This window comes from Natrix helvetica (genome assembly GCF_964273705.1).
Source record: "Natrix helvetica genome assembly, chromosome: 5".
Classification (NCBI taxonomy): Eukaryota; Metazoa; Chordata; class Lepidosauria; order Squamata; family Natricidae; genus Natrix; species Natrix helvetica.
Window position 1 is genome coordinate 103,611,118 of NC_138551.1, and position 17,361 is coordinate 103,628,478.

Below are 17,361 nucleotides of genomic sequence, written 5' to 3' on the forward strand. Positions count from 1 at the left end.
AGCTAGTCCTCGACTTACAATCACAACTGGGACCACCATTTCATTGCATTTCATTCTAGGGGTTAAAGTCCACAGGTCTTAAAGTTTCCAAGGTTGGACAGTCCTGCTCTAGACTGTGAGCAGCTTAATTTTTGATTTTTTAAAAAAGTTAGCTCCATAAATGACACATAATTCCCTATCCACTTTCTTCAGCCCACACATTTCATCTCCCTTCTCCACTAAGCAAAACATCTGATGTAGCCTTTCCACGTTGAAAAGAAGAGGCAGCTTCTTGGGCTCCTGAACCACAAGCCCAATGAGATTGTCAAGGAGGTGTAGGCAGTTAGCCCCTACCCCTCTCCTAGGAAAATGATATATTTTAAGAAGTATTAAAAGGGCAGAGTATTTCCCCCTAAAAGGGAGGCAGAAACTCACACACACCCCACCTTTATCAATGGGCCATTAAGGCCCGAGCCAGTCTATTCTACATAACAAAGATCTACCCCCTTCAGGCAGAGCCAAAGTAGGAATCCCAAAGCCTTTTCATTACATCATAACCCAGCAAGGCTCAACCAAGCCTGGGATTCAGTACAGCCTACAGAATTGCCCCTGCATGGCCCTATGGGAGTCTGACAACCAATCAGAATACAAGCTCAAATTCAAAAGTTCAGACAAGGCATAAAACCAGGGCACTCTCAGCATCTCTTCCCTTTCCCCCCCAGGATCTCAAACCACGTGGTCCTGCCCATCACCAATAAACCTTCTTTCCAAGCAACTTCCATGAATCCACTGTCTTTTCCCCCACTTGGAACTGAACCCAGATGGATGTTTCTGCCAATGAAAGGGTTGCAGTGAGTATGCTCTGCCTCAAGTTGGGGTTTGGCTTCACAGTTGCCCCGTAGGTGTAGCCGTAACAACAGTTACAGAGGTAATAACGCTGACCTATTTTCCAGCTCTGATGTACAAACGGTTGCAGTTTAAACATTGGACGTGCGCTACATAGAGGCAAAGTATTTTTGCTATTGTTAAGGCTGCATTTTTGCATTTGTTAGAAGTCTCCTTGTGCTCAAAGGTGTAGCAGGTGAGCAAGCTTTATTTCCATTTTATTACTGGTCCTCTCAATAATCTCCTTTTAATTACTCTGGATAGCTCAAGTCCATTTATTTGGTTTTCTTTATGGAGATCTAAAGCTCCTTTCAAAAACAAAACAGTTTCTCAACGTAACTTACTACCGTGTTTCCCCGAAAATAAGACAAGGTCTTATTTTCTTTTGACACCCCCCCCAAATAAACACTTGGCCTTATTTTTGGGGAGGTCTTATTATTTTTGAGGTGCAGGAGGCAGTGAACATGGTCACCTCATGGCTGCTGTTGTGTTGCAATATTTTCGGGGAGGGCTTATTTTCAGGGGAGGGCTTATTTTCAGCACATGCACTCAAAAGCTCAATTGGGCTTATTATCTGGGGCTTATTTTCAGGGAACCAGGGTAATAGGATGGAAAAAAAGATTCAAATGCACAGAAAAAGGAGATCTATATGAAGGAACAACTTGTTTTGAATGAATTGCATGCATAATATCCACCTCATTTGATATAGGGATAGACCCAAACAAGATTAGGTTGTGGGAAATAGGAAGGCAATGTAATAGGACAACATGAGGAATGTAGAAGAGGATTACTCTCAATTTATAGTCTAGTGCAGGGGTGTCAAACTCAAGGTTCTTGGGCCGGATCCGGGCTGCAGGGTGCTTAGATCTGGTCCATGGGGCCAGTCTGGAAATAGCAAAGCACCAGCCTGCAGTGCCTCTGCTAGCAAAAATGGGGTATGGGCAGCCCCTTTCCCCGCAACCACTTTTGGCCTCCGGAGCGCTGCGGGAGTCCTTCCAGGCCCAAAACAGCACCTCGGGAGCTCTCCCGAGGGCATCTTTGACTCAGAAGGTTATAAAAGGGAGGAAAAGTAAAATATTTTACCTTTCAGGCTTGCAGGATTCTGCTACTATAGCCTATGTCCGTGTTGGTGAACCTATGGCACCTGTGGCACGCAGAGCCATTTGTTAGGGCACACGAAGTGTTGCCCTATCAGCTTCAGCGTGCGTATGCGTGCTGGCCAGCTGGCTTTGGCGTTCTTTTAAGGTTGTTTTTCGCGCTCCGGAGGCTTCCTTGAACAGTAACTATTTTGTATTTCAAATTGAAAAAAGTAATCCGATCTTTAAATGAGTTTTTGTAATGAATTAGAAAAGTATCCACAACAATGAGAGGAGAAAACTTTGTTCTATAGATCACGGAGAGTCACTAAGAAAAGGTAGAAGAAGAAGACTTGATCCATCCATTTTAAAAAGCTTGTAGAGATTCCGTCCATGTAAAAAGCATTTTAAAAAAAGAGATAACCACTGTCCAGAACCACTCCAAATTGAATTTCGCCGCTTGAATCTTCTATTCTTCAATTTAAATTAATTTTTAAATTTTTATAGGCAGACTCTTTTTTAAAACAATAAAAATTCCTCACCAGCTGGAAACACTTTCTCTTTCCATACCCTCCATTTTGGAGCCGCCCTGACTTCGTCAGCCTTGGCTGGATTTTTTATCGCTGGCTTGAAGAACTTCTCTTGCTTCTTTCAGGGATTTTGCGATATCCCCAAAATCAGCAAGACATATTCTTCCTGTTCACCGTCTCTTCGGGATGATTTAGGTCCATTGGACCACCCAGTGACAAAAGTATTGACTGTGGTCTCAGAGCATTGAGACCACACTACCATATCGTCGCAACGCTGGCCCCGCCTCCCGAAGCTCCCACAAATTCTGAAGGCAACATCTGTTCCATTGGTTGACTGTCAGGAAATTTCAAACAACGTCAAGTCAAAAAATGAACTGAAGTCATCCTCCTTCAGGAGTGTTGGAGTTATGGGACCACATGCACCAAATCCTTCCCTGAAAAGGCTGGTTGATCACTGGGAGACATTGGCCAAGGCAGTCCACCTAATATTAAAGGAGCTGGAAACCAGTATCCTTCAAGGGCTCCAGATACCATCTGGATCTGGTTCCATCTCTGTGGCAACAGTCTGGAGGACTGGAGCAAGCCTGTGGCTTTTATCTTTAAAATAAAGAGGTCTTTTTTTTCTGACTAACACGTTTTATTAAAAGTTTGTGTGAACTTATAAATGCCTTAGATGTTAGTTAGAAGATACATCCAGATTTTTCCACTCTCCTTTTTGTCTGCCATAGATTAACCATCTCTACTCTAATATGATCTTCAAAGCAAGTCTTTAAGGGGCTGAAAAGTACTTGCTTAATCTCTCTTTGGGATACATGCAAGTGATTCCTTTCTGTGTAAAAGAAACAACAGTAGTTTTTTCTCCTCTCCCATCCCATCCTCTTTTCTTTTCTGAGATAATCAATTAAGGGAGCACTGTGTTTTCTGAGGCAAGCCTTGATCAAAACAATTATTTATTAAATTTATTTGCAAACAATGAATGTGCACGTCAGCAACTGTTGGAAGAAATGTCCTTCTGGGTTCAGTTCCAAGTGGGGGGAAAAGACACTGGAAACATGGAGGCTGCTTGGAAAGATGGTTTAATGGTGGATAGGACTACATGGCTTGAGCTCCTGAACAGAAAAGGGGCATCACGTGCTTCCAGATGTTGGGTGAAGAAGAAAAAGAAAAAGAGGGGGCTTGCTGAGAGTTCCTGAATTTTTTAAAACTCTCTGTTCAGCCCCACCTTTCTGTTTCTTGTTCCTGTGCAATGTATTCTGATTGGTTGTAAGACTCCTATGGGGCCACAGGAGGAGCAACTCTCTAGGTTGTGTTTTGAGCCCAAGTGTGGTTGAACATTGTTTCTTCCCAGGTGCCCTGTGGTGAGATGGTTATAGGGCTAATACTATCATGCCTTAATCCCATCACCCTGGAGCTGAAAGGGGGAGGTCTTTGTTATGTAGAATAGACTGGCTCAGGCCTTTTAATGGTCCATTGACAAAGGTGGAGGCTATTAAGAGTGAGTCTGCTTCCTGCCTAAAAACATGTTTCTCCATTTCTGATCCAGGGAAATATAATAGTCTGCCTTTTCAATATTTCTCAGGATGTTTCATTCTTCCATGAGGGGTGGGTGCAAACTTCCTACACAACCAAAAAGTGATGTCCAAGGGGCTTTGTGACACTCCCGACCCCTCTTTATCTTTTTTTAAAACAGTAATTGTATTAGGCTGCTCATCTTTTAAAACTTATTATACTTTAAAATGACGTGGGGTTGGCCACATAAATTTGATGCATTGCTAGCACTCGCAATTATAATGCCATCTTGGTCTATTAGGCAGCACTTTGAGGTGATGAAAATAACACCTGAAAGCGGGATGGAGCTTGGTTCACGCTTGGGTCGGAGACCACAAGGAAATCCCAGTGGCGTGGGCAATTCTGGAAGCCGAAAAATGCTTCCAAAAAGGAGGCTCCACCAATCAGGCCGCCTGGCCGGGAAGGGAGGGAGAGAGTCAGCTCATTCTTCCCAGCCTCCCCGGGCGCTGAGTCAGCAGAGCCATCGCCCGCCGCCTACAATTCCTAGCAGCCCCCGGGGTTGACATGCGCATTGACGCTCGGCCGCGCCCCGCCGCGAGGCGCTGCGCAGGCGCTGCGCGGGCCCGTCGGGCGAGCTGAGTAAGGCGCACGCGGATTGGCGGCGTCCGGGCCGGGAGGGGGCGGCGCTCCGTGACGTAAGCAGCGGGGGCAAATGGCGGCGCGATGGTCCAGGGCCCTTCTCGCAGCGCCGCCGCCATCGTAGTCGTCGTCCTCCCCCCGGCGCGCAGGAAGCGGCGGCGCAGGGGGCGGCGGAGGCGACGCCGCGTCCTCCCGCCCTAGGCGGGCCGCGGAGGGTTGCTGGGCCCAGGCGGCGGTTGAGGAGGCCCTGCCCGCCGCTCCTCCCGGGCCTCCCGAGGTAAGCAAGGCGGCACGGTTTCCCTCGGGCCTCGCCGGCCTCCTCAGCGCTGGAGGGAGGGGAGCAGCGCGGCCTAGCCGGGGATGGAGGCGGAAGGCGCGCCTGTCGGGCGGAAAGCCACGCAGGCGCCGGGGGCGGAAATGGCCGGGTGGGGGCTGCCCCGGGCCCGGATCGGCCCCTGAAGCGGGGATTTCCTGGTGGCCTCCTGTCCCCCGAGGCCCCCCACATGTTCCCGCGGTTCTCCCCCGGCGGGGAGGCCTGGCTTGGCCTGGATCGTGAAGGAAAGGCCGCCCTGGATCTGGGCCTTTTCCCTGGGAAGGTGGGGCGGGGCGGGGGTGGGGCGGATGGAGGGCAGCTGAGGAAAAGGAGTGGGGGGCTTTCGAGTGGGGGGACGTCCCGTTAGCCGCGTCTTTTTCTCTCCCCCCCCCCGCCCTCTTTAAAATAAAAGAGAAAGAGACGGGGAGGGGATCCCGGATGCGCCTTTGGTGGCTTTGATGTGGCGAGGTTAATTCTGGATTCATACGACATTTTGGGTAAGGCAAGGCAACTTTCTTTGGCAGCGGTGTGGTGGTTGATGTTGTTGGATGTCTTGGCCGAGGATACATATCCATGACAAAGGGAAACTGAAATTGGAAGGAAGATAGGGAAGCAGGGGAAGGAAGGAGAAAGGGAGGGAAGGAAAGAGGGAGGGAAGCAAGGGAAAGGAGGAAGGAGGGAAGTGAAAGAAGGCAAAAGAAAGGGAGGAAAGGGAAGGAGGAAGGAAAGAAGGAGGGAAGTGCAGGAAGGAAGGAGAAAGAGGGAGGGAAGTGGAGGGAGGGAAGGAAGGAAGGAGGAAGGGATGGGAGGGAGGAAGGAAGAAAAGAAGGAGATAGAGGGAGGGAAGGAAGGAAGGAAAATCCCTGTAGGTACTCCCAGCTTCTCCCAATGGTGGGTGAAGGGAGTCATTTCAGACGAGGCTTGTCTAATTTAAGGCTCCGGCTGAGCTTCTTGGGAGCTTGAAACTTCCTAGCCTAATTAGACATAATTGTAGGGAGAGAAAAGGAAGATAATAAGATGCTCTCCCTTCTCTCTCTCTCTCCCTTAATGCCAAGTCTGCAGAGGCTGACTGAAGTTTTGCCCTGGCAGATCTTGGCTTTCTTGAAATTATTCATGCCAGTGAAAAAAAAAAACCGAGAGGAGGGTGGGAATGATAGAAGGAGATACAGTGAGGGGGATGTCAGTGGAGCTGCAAACTAGATCTCGGTCAGGGACAGCTTTTTGGGGAAGAAGGTAAACTGAATCTTACTCAGGGGGCCAGGATTGGATTGGAGGGAATTAGATATAGTGGAGGGATAGGACCAGGATTGTATGATCAAAGTTTGCTGGGAAGAAGCAATAGATAAAGGATTTAGAACTGACCTGGCTTTTTAGTTTTGAAATGTAAATTACCAGTTGTTAATCAACATCTTATAGCCCATGTGAGGTAGGTAGATTTCTTGTCTGTGCCAGCAGCTTCTGGTTCACTCCTTTTTTTTTCTCCCCTTCCCAGTAATACTACACTTGAATCTGTCTCCAGACAGTAGACTTCCTTGGTGAGAAAATTCATTTGGCAGCCATCGCTAAAATATGTTGATGAATGCCACCAGTGTTCTTACTGTCTCTGCCAAAGTTAGTTCCTTGTACTAGTACAGATCACCTGGGACTTGTCTGTTCTGATCGCACTGTTTTTTGTACAAACATCTCCAGATCACTGCAATCCCACTACCTTAATATCTAGAAAGTTTCCATATATTTTAATGCGTCTGGAGCATTAGGGTTCAAAAAAAGCTGTACAATGAACTGTAGGCGTGTTTTCAGGTAGAAGGCCAGTGGTCTAACTGGATCTTCTGTATTGTAAATACTGTAACCTAGTTAACATTCAAGTATCTAAATATGCCTTTGGGTTAATTTTGTTAATGTTTGTGCTCTTTAATCAAATACCAGTCTGAGTATTCTTAAGATGGGTTTTATACATGGACCATTTTTGAAGTTGAGACTGGTGAAAAAATTGTGATTGTCTTTGTAGTCTGGCAATAATCAGTCATCTGTATTGCCTAGAAATTGGCTAGTACAGTGCATTCTACTTTGGAGATGACTCGGAGTGTTTGGGTGGGATAATTTATTAACAAATACAGGGTATATTCACATGATTTGTTTACCACAGTTATCACTTAACAGACTTCTCTGGGATCACATTACAAGTTGAAGTATACATTAACTATATGGCCCAAATTCATTCATTATATAGGCTAGTGAATGGCCCTCCAGGATCACCCTGAGATATTATAAGACCATTTTTATCTGTGAAAATATACTGGATGAAGAACCAAAGTCATTTATTATATGTAACATTCTAAAAATCCTTATTAATATCCACAATGTTTGGGGACAAGGAGGACATGTTTTCTTTATCTGTGTATCAGAGTTGATGAAATTCGAAAGATGGCATTGGCTTATATTCACTATAAAAAAACGTGCACCTGTAAGAGACATTAAAATGTGGAGCAGTTCTCTCATCCTCAGCTGTTTTCTTCTCTTCATCTTGCAATATTGATTTATATCTAGAGAGTGGTTAAGGGTTTTCAGCCATAGATAAAAATGGTTTGACGTCAACAACAAAAAATCATTTACAATGTTTTCTTGTTATCACATGCCATGCTGTTTGGGAGGAGAAAGCAAACTTCTTCAAAACAACTCTTGGGCATTTTCTATTTGTGCAGGCAACATATAAAGAGAATTGTGCCTTTATTTTGGGTGGTTTCATCACTTCTTGAGTGATTTTTTTAAAAAAATGCAGCTTCAAAATGCCAGGGATTTTGTTCACCATCTTAAAATGTGAAATACGCGAATGTTCCTTTAAATAAAATTGAAATTGTATTTTAAAGCATTTTTTTTCTTTTCACAGAGAATATGAAACAGGCGTCAAAATGACATCCAGATTTGGGAAGACATATAGCAGGAAAGGTGGTAATGGCAATTCAAAATTTGATGAAGTTTTTTCAAACAAACGGACCACTCTTAGTACAAAATGGGGAGAAACTACCTTTATGGCCAAGCTAGGCCAGAAGAGGCCCAACAGCAAGCCAGATATTTCCGAGATCCCTAAGAAACCCAAAGTAGAAGAGGAAGCAATAGAAGATCCATTTGGATTTGACAGCGATGAAGAATCTTTGCCAGTTTCTTCCAAGAACATGTCCCAAGCGAAAGGCTCTGCTCAGTTGGAGTCACTTGAAGCTTCTCAGCCTGGAGACTTCTCCTCTGTACTTGAGTCTAATAGCAAATTTCCTCCCTTGGTTGGTGAAGACCCTTTGTCCAGCAGAGTTGTGTCTTTTGATAATGCCTTGCATGACTTGAAAGAGAAGAATTCGGCCAGAAACACGGCAGAAGAAGACTTCAGAAGTAGCAGTGCTATCTCTCTTGCTGCAGGTATGCTCGCCTAGTGTAGTTGTGCACAAAGTTGACACTTAGATCGGTGTGGCAAGCTAGCTAGCCAGTCATTGTCTTTGCCAAATGCTAGCTTTCTGATTCGAATCACTCCCAATTGGTATATGCCTGGCAATGGTGGCGGGGAAGAAGGCGGTTTTGGACACGTCTCATATTCTGAAGGTTACCATCAGGAGATGAGAATCTTCGCAATGTTTGACAAATTAGTCTGCCTAATCTGTTCCTAAACAACCCAATGTAAAATGTATTGTTAAAGCATCAATATCAGAATCCCTTTAACCCTTAAGTAAAGTAAATCCAAGTTAAGAAATGTGTATAAAAGACCACATGTTCAATATAATCTCTTTCCTATCATATAGCACCAGGACAGAATCGGCAACATCTTTCGACTTTACACATCTTGTATGGTTTTAAAATGCTCATGCCTTCCCGTACTGTACTTGATCTGTCAGTTAAAATGTATAATCCTAACACGATGTTAAAGAATACAATTCATTCATGAAGGGATGTACAAAAGTACTCTGGGAACAAAGTATTCTGGTGAATGCCAGAGTGTTCTGTTTCTGTAGATGCCACAAACTGGCTTCGGGGGATGCCGGGGGGGGGGGGGGGAGATGAACTTCTAGAAATCTACCAAAATGGCTGGATTGGCATGGTCTGGATGAGAAACAAAATGTTATAGGCATCTCTAACATTTTTACTTCCTGGAACAGCAAGGTTTGTATACTTATACACTGTTGTACTAGTTTATATGGAGGAACATTGCAGGATCATTGGTCTGAAGTGGAGATATTTTTCTTTATCTCCTAAAGGAAGATTTCTTCAAATAGAATAATACAGTAGCTCTAAATGGTATTTTAGTTATCCATTGTTACTCTTTTCCCAGTCACTTTGCTAATCTAGGCCATTAAAATCTGCTATACTGTCTAGCACAGGGCCTGTTTTTTGAACCAACTGATTTGTGTATGGGGGTGATTTCTTTGAAACAATACTACTACTATAGATCTATTTGGATCCAAGACTCCTATTTGGATCATTGAGGTAATTCCAGGATGGATTTGATTTAAATCAAGTCGATTTAAATTATGATTTAAACCATGATTTAAATCACTAGTAAAAAGGCTTAATTTAAGTCAACTCAATTTAAATCATAATTTTTAAAGAGCAACTGTCATTTCTGTCCTGCAGCGGCTCCTCTAACCCGCTGTTGACTCACTGACTTTAATGGGATGTCTGGTGATGCGGCAGTGACACAACAAGGTGTGGGACGTGGCAGGCAGCAGATGCCCACTAACAGGTGCTGCCATGATGGATCTGAAATGACAGGTGCTCTTCATTCTTGCTGGCAGTTAGAATCTTTAATATTATTATTTGCAAACAAAATGAAGGTTTCCTATTTAGCTTGCAGAGCTTGGGTTCATTGAATGGGTTTACAAAAAATGTAAATATTGCAGAATATGCAGCCTCTTGCTACATAACTAAGCTCCATTTCATGCTGAATGGAATTAATAATGGAAATATTTAATTATTAATGGCTCTTAAATAGAAAACTATCTTTAGATAGATTTTTACTCCAAAAGCATTTTATTAAAATAAATTTGATGAAAATAAAATAATCTGATTTAAAATTTAAAAAATCCAATTTTTTTAAAAAAGCAATTTTAATCCACCCTGGGTAATTCCTTTCAGGAAGTTACCAGAGGTGCTATCTTTTCTACAATGCTTTAATCTACTTCCTATTCCAGTGATGGCGAAACTATGGCATGTGTGCCACAGGTGGCACGCGGAGCCATTTGTCAGGGCTCCCGAGGCGCTGCCCTGTCAGCTGGCCAGCGGGCATTCACGCACTGGCCAGCTGAGTTCACCCTTTTTTAAAGCCATTTTTCACCCTCCTCAGGCTCCAGTGGCTTTATAGGAGCTTGGGGAGGGCGAAAAGAGCCTCCCCCGGAGGCTTCAGGGACCGTCCGGAGGCTTCCCTGAAGCCTTCAGAGCGCTCAAAACGACCCTCCGAGCAAACTGGAAGTGAAAAAAGCATGTAAAAATGGGGGGGGGGGTTGTTGCGCCTTTTATGCGCGCATGCGCACTGGGAGGGGAGTCGCGCATTGCATTATGGGTGCGGCACGCTCGCACACGACCCTCCTGCGCTCCCCCCACGTTGCACGCGAGCCAAAAAAGGTTCGCCATCACTCCTATTTACAGGCAATTTGCATCTACAAATACACTCATCAAACTTCATTGCATTCATATGTTAAAAACTCCTCTAACTATTGGCATTTATATAACATTTTCAACAAATCCAAAGCTTTTTGCTAACCTTAAGCAATCTTTGTAAAACTGTAGGGTGTACCTGATTACCCCTTAATGGCTTTCAACTTTTTAGTTTTGGAACAGTTAAAATTCAATTACTTACCATCTCTGTTTAAGTAGTGTGTTAATTGAAGGCGTTTTCTTAAAAGAACTGTGCATATTGGAAGTAGAATAGAAATGCAATTATAATGGCGTTCTGTCTTTGAAAGTGGGTACTTTTCTACCCATGGGGTAGGATAGGAATATAACAAGTGCTAAAACATGTAAATATCACCTGTGAATAAAAGTAAGTTAATGCAGGAATAAGTAGGGGGGAAAAGAGGCATGTTTTTTTTCTCTTGCTATAAATGTCCAACTGTTTTAAATTACATATGAAATGTTAATGTAGAACTCTGTGTATATATGTATATGTATGTCTGTGTGTATGTATGTACGCACACTGTGTGTGTGTGTGTGTGTGTGTGTTAGTTTTTTAAAATACACGAGCCTTGAAAAAAAGATACAAAATTGAAGGTTTTAATAGAACTCAAGCTTAGGGTGAAAATCACAGGGTAATAATACTATTCATTAGTGAAATCCACCTGCTCAAGAATTGGAAGAAAAACATATGGTGTTTACTTACTCAGATGAAATCCCACAGAGTAATAGTCATCTGGATTCCTGAAATCCTTGGTAAAATAACAACTCTTCATTCACTAGGCATGTGCCTGCATATAGAGTCAAATTATGGTAACATACACATATATTTATGAAATTAAGCAATTTCAGGTATGGTATTTCATAGCTATGAATGAAGAAATTGTTTTGGTTTCTTTCTGGGTCCTAGAAATGGAGCCATTTAAAACAAAATGGTGTCCTCATCACCTTGCATTTCAGCTAGTGGACATAATACCGTTGGAGCGCTTTTTTTTCTTTATTGGATTTTCTTTATCTTCTGCACTTTTTGTAAGATTTAAAGGCATTTTTGCTTGAACATCAGATTGAATGTACCTGCATGTCATATTAGACCATAGTTTATTGCCACCCAGATGAGTCATAGTGAACAATGCTTGGCTGTCTCTCTCTTCTGTATGGCTGGGAGATTAAAAGCTTAAATTATGGCCAGTGTCTGTCCTGATAAAACGATTAACATGTTAAGTACATGTTATTTAGCTTGTTAATCCAAACAAGTTGAAAAATTATTAGAGCTTTTTAAGATTAACCATAGCTAACATCTAATAAAATAACGATCTGAAAAGTAATCAGAAAAGCAAGAACTACAGAAGAAAATGGACAATAGGAGATGTGCGGCTTATCTAAGTTGCACTAAACTGTGGTTTAGGGTGATGTGCAAATTCTGCTACCTGCATCAGTCTTTTTACCATGCAAATTATGCAGCGGTTATAATTTGCAATACTGTCCTATATGGATGGCCACTGTTGCCAAATATATCATTTTATCTATCCATGGCAGACACTCCCCTTAAAAAAATATTTCATACGGTTCAGGTTTTCTGCTCTGTCTGGAGATATCTAATGTTCAAAGGCATCAAAATGAGTTTTATCACACTTTCTGTCTTTTTTTGATAGTGCTTTGGTGCACGTATTTTTGAGTTATAGTTGGGGAGGTGTTTACTTAATGTTTCTCGTCTGATACAAACATTAGTCTATCAGTTCAACACCACACTGCCGTTCATTTATCATAATCTTGATTCAGGATTCCCCCTATTATTGTCAAGGTTGTGTCCTCTAGGCCCAGCTATAGTGAAATGATATAAATGGCATAGCAAGTTATGAAGCATGAAAGGGGAGCAATCAAGGCTTCTCTTTGTCCCTTTGCAGAACATGTAGCTTCTACAAGGAATGCTTGGATGAAACTCTTAAGAACCTGCAAATTGAACTATCTCCTGGGGGTACCATTAATGAGAAGACCTGATGGTGTTAACGTTTGAAATAGAATAAACGTTAGGCAAGTCCATTAGTTTAGATAAGTAGTTTAGCTCGTAGTTGTACCCACTTACAAGCAGGCTCCATTGAGGTCATATTAATCATATTTAGGTCATATTTATCATATTAATAAATTGTTGTTTTAAAGGGGCTTTAAAAAGGAGGTTTTGGGGAAATCACCTTCCTTAAATAAAAAGTTACAATTGGTAGCCTTTTTTCTACTAACTGCTTTTAAGTGATCCTTTCAACAAATCATTAAATAGTTCAACCCTTTCTCAAAACCTGCATCTCATCAGAAAGTAGACACGAGAAATGCGGTGTTAAATAGGGATGTGCAGCACTTTGTATTTAGGAATTCGGGCGTAAATCTTTAAAGCAGTCTCCTCTTTTTCTGACATCATACGGAGGACTTCTGAAACTATCACAATAATGTCAGGAAAATATGGGTTTGCTGACAAGCACAACATATTGTACATACTCCTGAGCACTGCAAAGCCACAGAGCCCCCATGCAGCCTTAAAAGAAAACATTTTTTGAGAAATAAGAGCCAGCAATATATAAATATCAGTGCTTGCTCCATCATAGTTCTCTACTTCACTCCCTCTTTTGAATGGAATAGAAATTCTAATTGGCAAATCATTTCAGAGCTAAAATTTATTTACAAGTAGAGTTGCTTCTTGAAAAAAATGACTCACATATCATTCTTAGTTTCCCTGTCATTCAAAAGGATATCTTGTGAAATGGAAGAAAAATTTCTATTGCTACTGGCTCTCAAAAATGACAATTACTTAACATTTAGCTGTATGTATACGAATAGAATATATTTCTGCTCATACAAAAATCTCTCCCTCCCCACCCTTTCTTCTAGTTCTAAGTATTTCCCAGTGTATCACTTCAATAAATTTGTGGTGCATCACCCCGAGAACTGTTTTAGCTGTACAGTATAGTAGAACTTACGACCATAAATGAGCCCAAAATTTATGCTGCTAAGTGAGTTTTGCCCCATTGTACAACTTTCCTTCCCACATTTGTTAAGTGAATCACGGCAAGTTGGTAAATTAGCCACACGGTTGTTAAGTAAAGCTGGTTTCCTCATTGACTTTGTTCGTCAGAAGGTTGCAATAGCTGGATCACATGACCCCTCATAAACAGGAATCATTTGCCAAGCACCTGAATTTTGATAATCTGGCCATGGAGATGCTGCAGTGGCCATAGGTCACTTTTTCGGTTATATAACCTTGAACAGTCACTAAAGGAACTGTTGTAAGTCGAGGATTACCTGTCATTAATTAGTCTTAGAAATAAGAGAATGGATAAAATAGCTCTTATATTCCAACATATCGCAATCTATGAGAGCCAGTTTAGTCCTAGTGGTTAAGACATCAGACTGGAAACCAGGAGATTGTGAATTCTAGTCTTAGTGCATGAAAGTTAGCTGGGGAGCTTGGGTTGTTTACACTTAGGTTGTAAAAGGGTTGTAAAATCAGTCACAGTCCCATGGTGATCTGCTTAACGACCACAATTTACAGCGTAATTCTAGGCTCAATTATGGTTGTAAGTGTAGTACTACCTGTGTTGCTTTCAGTAAGATCTAAAATGGCTGACACATTTGCATTGTTAATAGCAGTAGTTTTATGCGGTATGTACTTATATAACAGAATTACAGAGTTGGAAAGGACTTTTAGTCCAACCTCTGCTCAAGCAGGAGATTCTATACCATTCTGGACAAATAGCTGTCCATTTTCTTTTTAAAAGCCTCCAGTGATGAAGCACCCACAACTTCTGCAAGTGAACTCTTTCAGTGATTGATTGTCCTCACTGTCAGGAAATTTCTCCTTAGTTTTAGGTTGCTTCTCTCCTTGATTAGTTCCCACCCATTGCTTCTTGTCTTGCCCTCAGGTGGTTTGGACTATCTTCAGGTGCACCTGTCTTCAGGTGCTTTGGAGGGGTTAAATCCCCCCCTTACTTGTGGAAGCCCCTCAAATATTGGAGCACTGCTAATATCTAAGAGCAGTGTCCTCAGTCTCCCACAAACACTATCCTGAGCTGAGAGAGAGTAATTGACTGGCCTCTGTTCCCAGTGCCACATGAACCTTTGCTGGCTCTTGTACATTATGGTTAGAAAATGTCATTTTATTGAGGCATTTTCCCCAAAATTTCCCTCTTGCTTGGACAGAAGCAATAGCAGTTAGACTTAAATACCGCTTTACGGTGCTTTACAGCCCTCTGTAAGTGGTTTACAGAGTCAGCATATTGTCCCCAACAATCTGGGTCTCATTTTACCAACCTGGGAAGGATGGAAGGCTGAGTCAAGGAAAGTGTTTTTCTTCCTCAATGCAACTGTTTCCTTCAGTCATTATCTTGTTTACGGAATACGCTCTAAATAAGATGTGTTGCATTTAAGTCAAACATGCCAAAATAGGGAAGATGTTATTTACAAAAACATCTGCTTTTATAATTTGTTGATGAAAAATGCTGTTAAACTCACTTCAATTTGTAGTGTCAGATATATATATATTTTTCACTGGTTTTTATTTTCTAGATACTACACTGAATTATCCCGAGGACAACGAGAACAGCCATTTCCTCTACAAGAATGCTGAAGACAATAGCATTAACGCTCAAATAGCAGAAATGTCTGGATACAACATTGAACTCAAGGAATCGCATGACTCTTGGGATTGCCATATTACCAACAGAGACTCTCCTTCAGACGTATCCCATACTAAATCGCTAATAACTGGCTTATATGATTGGGAAGATGAGAACGAGGATGCCCAAAGAGGAGAATATATGTTAGGATTTGATGACGATCCACTTTCAGAGATAAAACACAAGGACGAAGAGCTGGTCAAGGAAGACATGGAGAGTGCAAAGGAAGCCATTAACGAAGAACTGATGCAAACTGTTCTCAGGCCAAGTAACTGTCGGACATACTGTAGATCAAGCAAAACAAAATTGCAGGGAATGTCAAATTTTGATAAGCTGCTGGATGGCACCCTTCAACCTCTAGCCAAAGCAAACAGTGATTCAAATGCAGATGGTGTGAACCCAGTAAGAAAAGTTGCTGTAAGTAGTGGGACCAGTTTTAAAGGCACAGGAAGGACTAGAGACTACACTGTTCTCCATCCATCCTGCTTATCGGTTTGCAATGTCACTATACAAGACACCATGGACCGCATGGATGAATTCGCCACGGCTGCGCCCACTGACCTGGGGGAAGCGGGCCGCCTGCGGAAGAAAGCTGACATCGCTACGGCCAAGACCACGACTCGATTCCGACCTAGCAATACCAAATCCAAGAAAGACGTCAAATTAGAATTTTTTGGCTTCGACGACAATGACGAAGGCGGGGGTGGTGAAGGCGGGTCCAGAACCTCTGGGAGCTCCAATTACAAAATTAAATACTTTGGTTTTGATGACTTAAGTGAAAGTGAGGATGATGACGAAGAACGACTGTTGGAGCGGAAAGTCAATAAAAAAAGAAGCCAAACCACAGTCGCTGCTTCTTCGCAACAATCCACTTCGGATGGAAATGAGAGCTACTCCCAGGATAGCCAGTCAAGTTCCAATTCAGGTAAGTCAGCATCTCCCTGGGTGTTTAACAAACGCATGTGGTTTTGCCCACTCAGGTAGAGGGAACTAACTCGCTAAAGCTTAATTTATTTATGCTGAAAATAAGCAGCACATTTTTATCTGTATTTTTTGATGAAAATCTGGAGAATAAATTACGGAGCACAGATGAACTGAATTTTCCTGATCAGTAATTTGAAAGTGTGAGTTTTATCATTAAATTAAGAGAGTATGAATACTGTGTTAAATTGTAATATCAATCTAATCTACTTTAGCAGAGTCAACCTTGTAGGGTGACATTTGCTCCCCGTGGGACAATAGACTAATTTGTTTATTTTTTGAAGTTTCTGCTTCTTGACGCTAATTGGATTATAATGATATATCCTAATAAATAACGTTGAGACTTTGATGCATCAAGATGTCTCAAAAATAGATGAGCAGATTCTCAGCTGCCTGTGTTTACCCACCTCGGAAATCAAACTTTGTAGAAAAGCTGAATATCTGGATCCTTAGAAACACTTCTCCATTCTAACATGCCTAGTGTTAAAGTGTAGAATGACACTAATTTTGAATATGCAGAATTATATTATTTTAGAAGTCTTCCAACACAAAGATATAGCGAAAAAGGAATAGTAAACTGAAAGCATCCTTGGATACAATGTAAGTGTTGAAGTGATTCAGGTAATAGGAAACCAAAACAATCTTAATAATTTCTAAAAAAATCTAGATTATCCATCCTGCATTTTTATATAGCTTGATGTTTGATAGAGAAAAGTAATTTGGACTTTATAAAGGTAATTAATGGGTCTAAGCAGTAGCAGGTAGCATATATTTGATTCCAGTCTTTATTTGGGAACATTTATTAAAGTGATACAATGAATTGCTTGTGAAATAATTAGAAGTACGTGTTGTAAATTTATTTCATCTACTGAAAAGATGCACAATCTGCAAAAAAACACACCTATCCATCAACTTATTAAGGAAGTGATTTTTTTTCAGTAAAAATGCTTGAACTGTGTCAATAATAAGATAGACTGGTTAATGTTTAAAGAATCTAAATAAAGGATGATTATTTATGGTATAAATAATTTAATCACTGAGTAGGAGAGAATTACATTTGAACTAGGCAGTAAAGAAATTCTTCAGTTAAAAATAAATATTTTTTTTAAATTACAGAATTCTCCGTTACAAAGATAATT

General features: G+C 41.7%; 1 protein-coding gene across 5 annotated transcripts in view; it reads left to right on the plus strand.

The window, feature by feature from the left end:
• The first annotated feature begins 703 nt into the window (after positions 1–703).
• WAPL (WAPL cohesin release factor) overlaps positions 704–17,361 on the plus strand; it is a 52,938-nt gene continuing 36,280 nt past the window's right edge. For 2 of the 5 annotated variants that reach the window (XM_081953551.1, XM_081953552.1), the window contains exons 1-3: positions 4,660–4,895; positions 7,819–8,339; positions 15,132–16,166. In XM_081953551.1, the coding sequence (XP_081809677.1) occupies positions 7,841–8,339; positions 15,132–16,166 (1,534 nt within the window). In that variant the 5' untranslated portion in view covers positions 4,660–4,895; positions 7,819–7,840. Of the gene's footprint in view, positions 908–4,659; positions 4,896–5,294; positions 5,429–7,818; positions 8,340–15,131; positions 16,167–17,361 lie in introns of those variants that run through there. The other 3 variants (XM_081953550.1, XR_014175433.1, XM_081953549.1) reach the window with 3 other exon arrangements.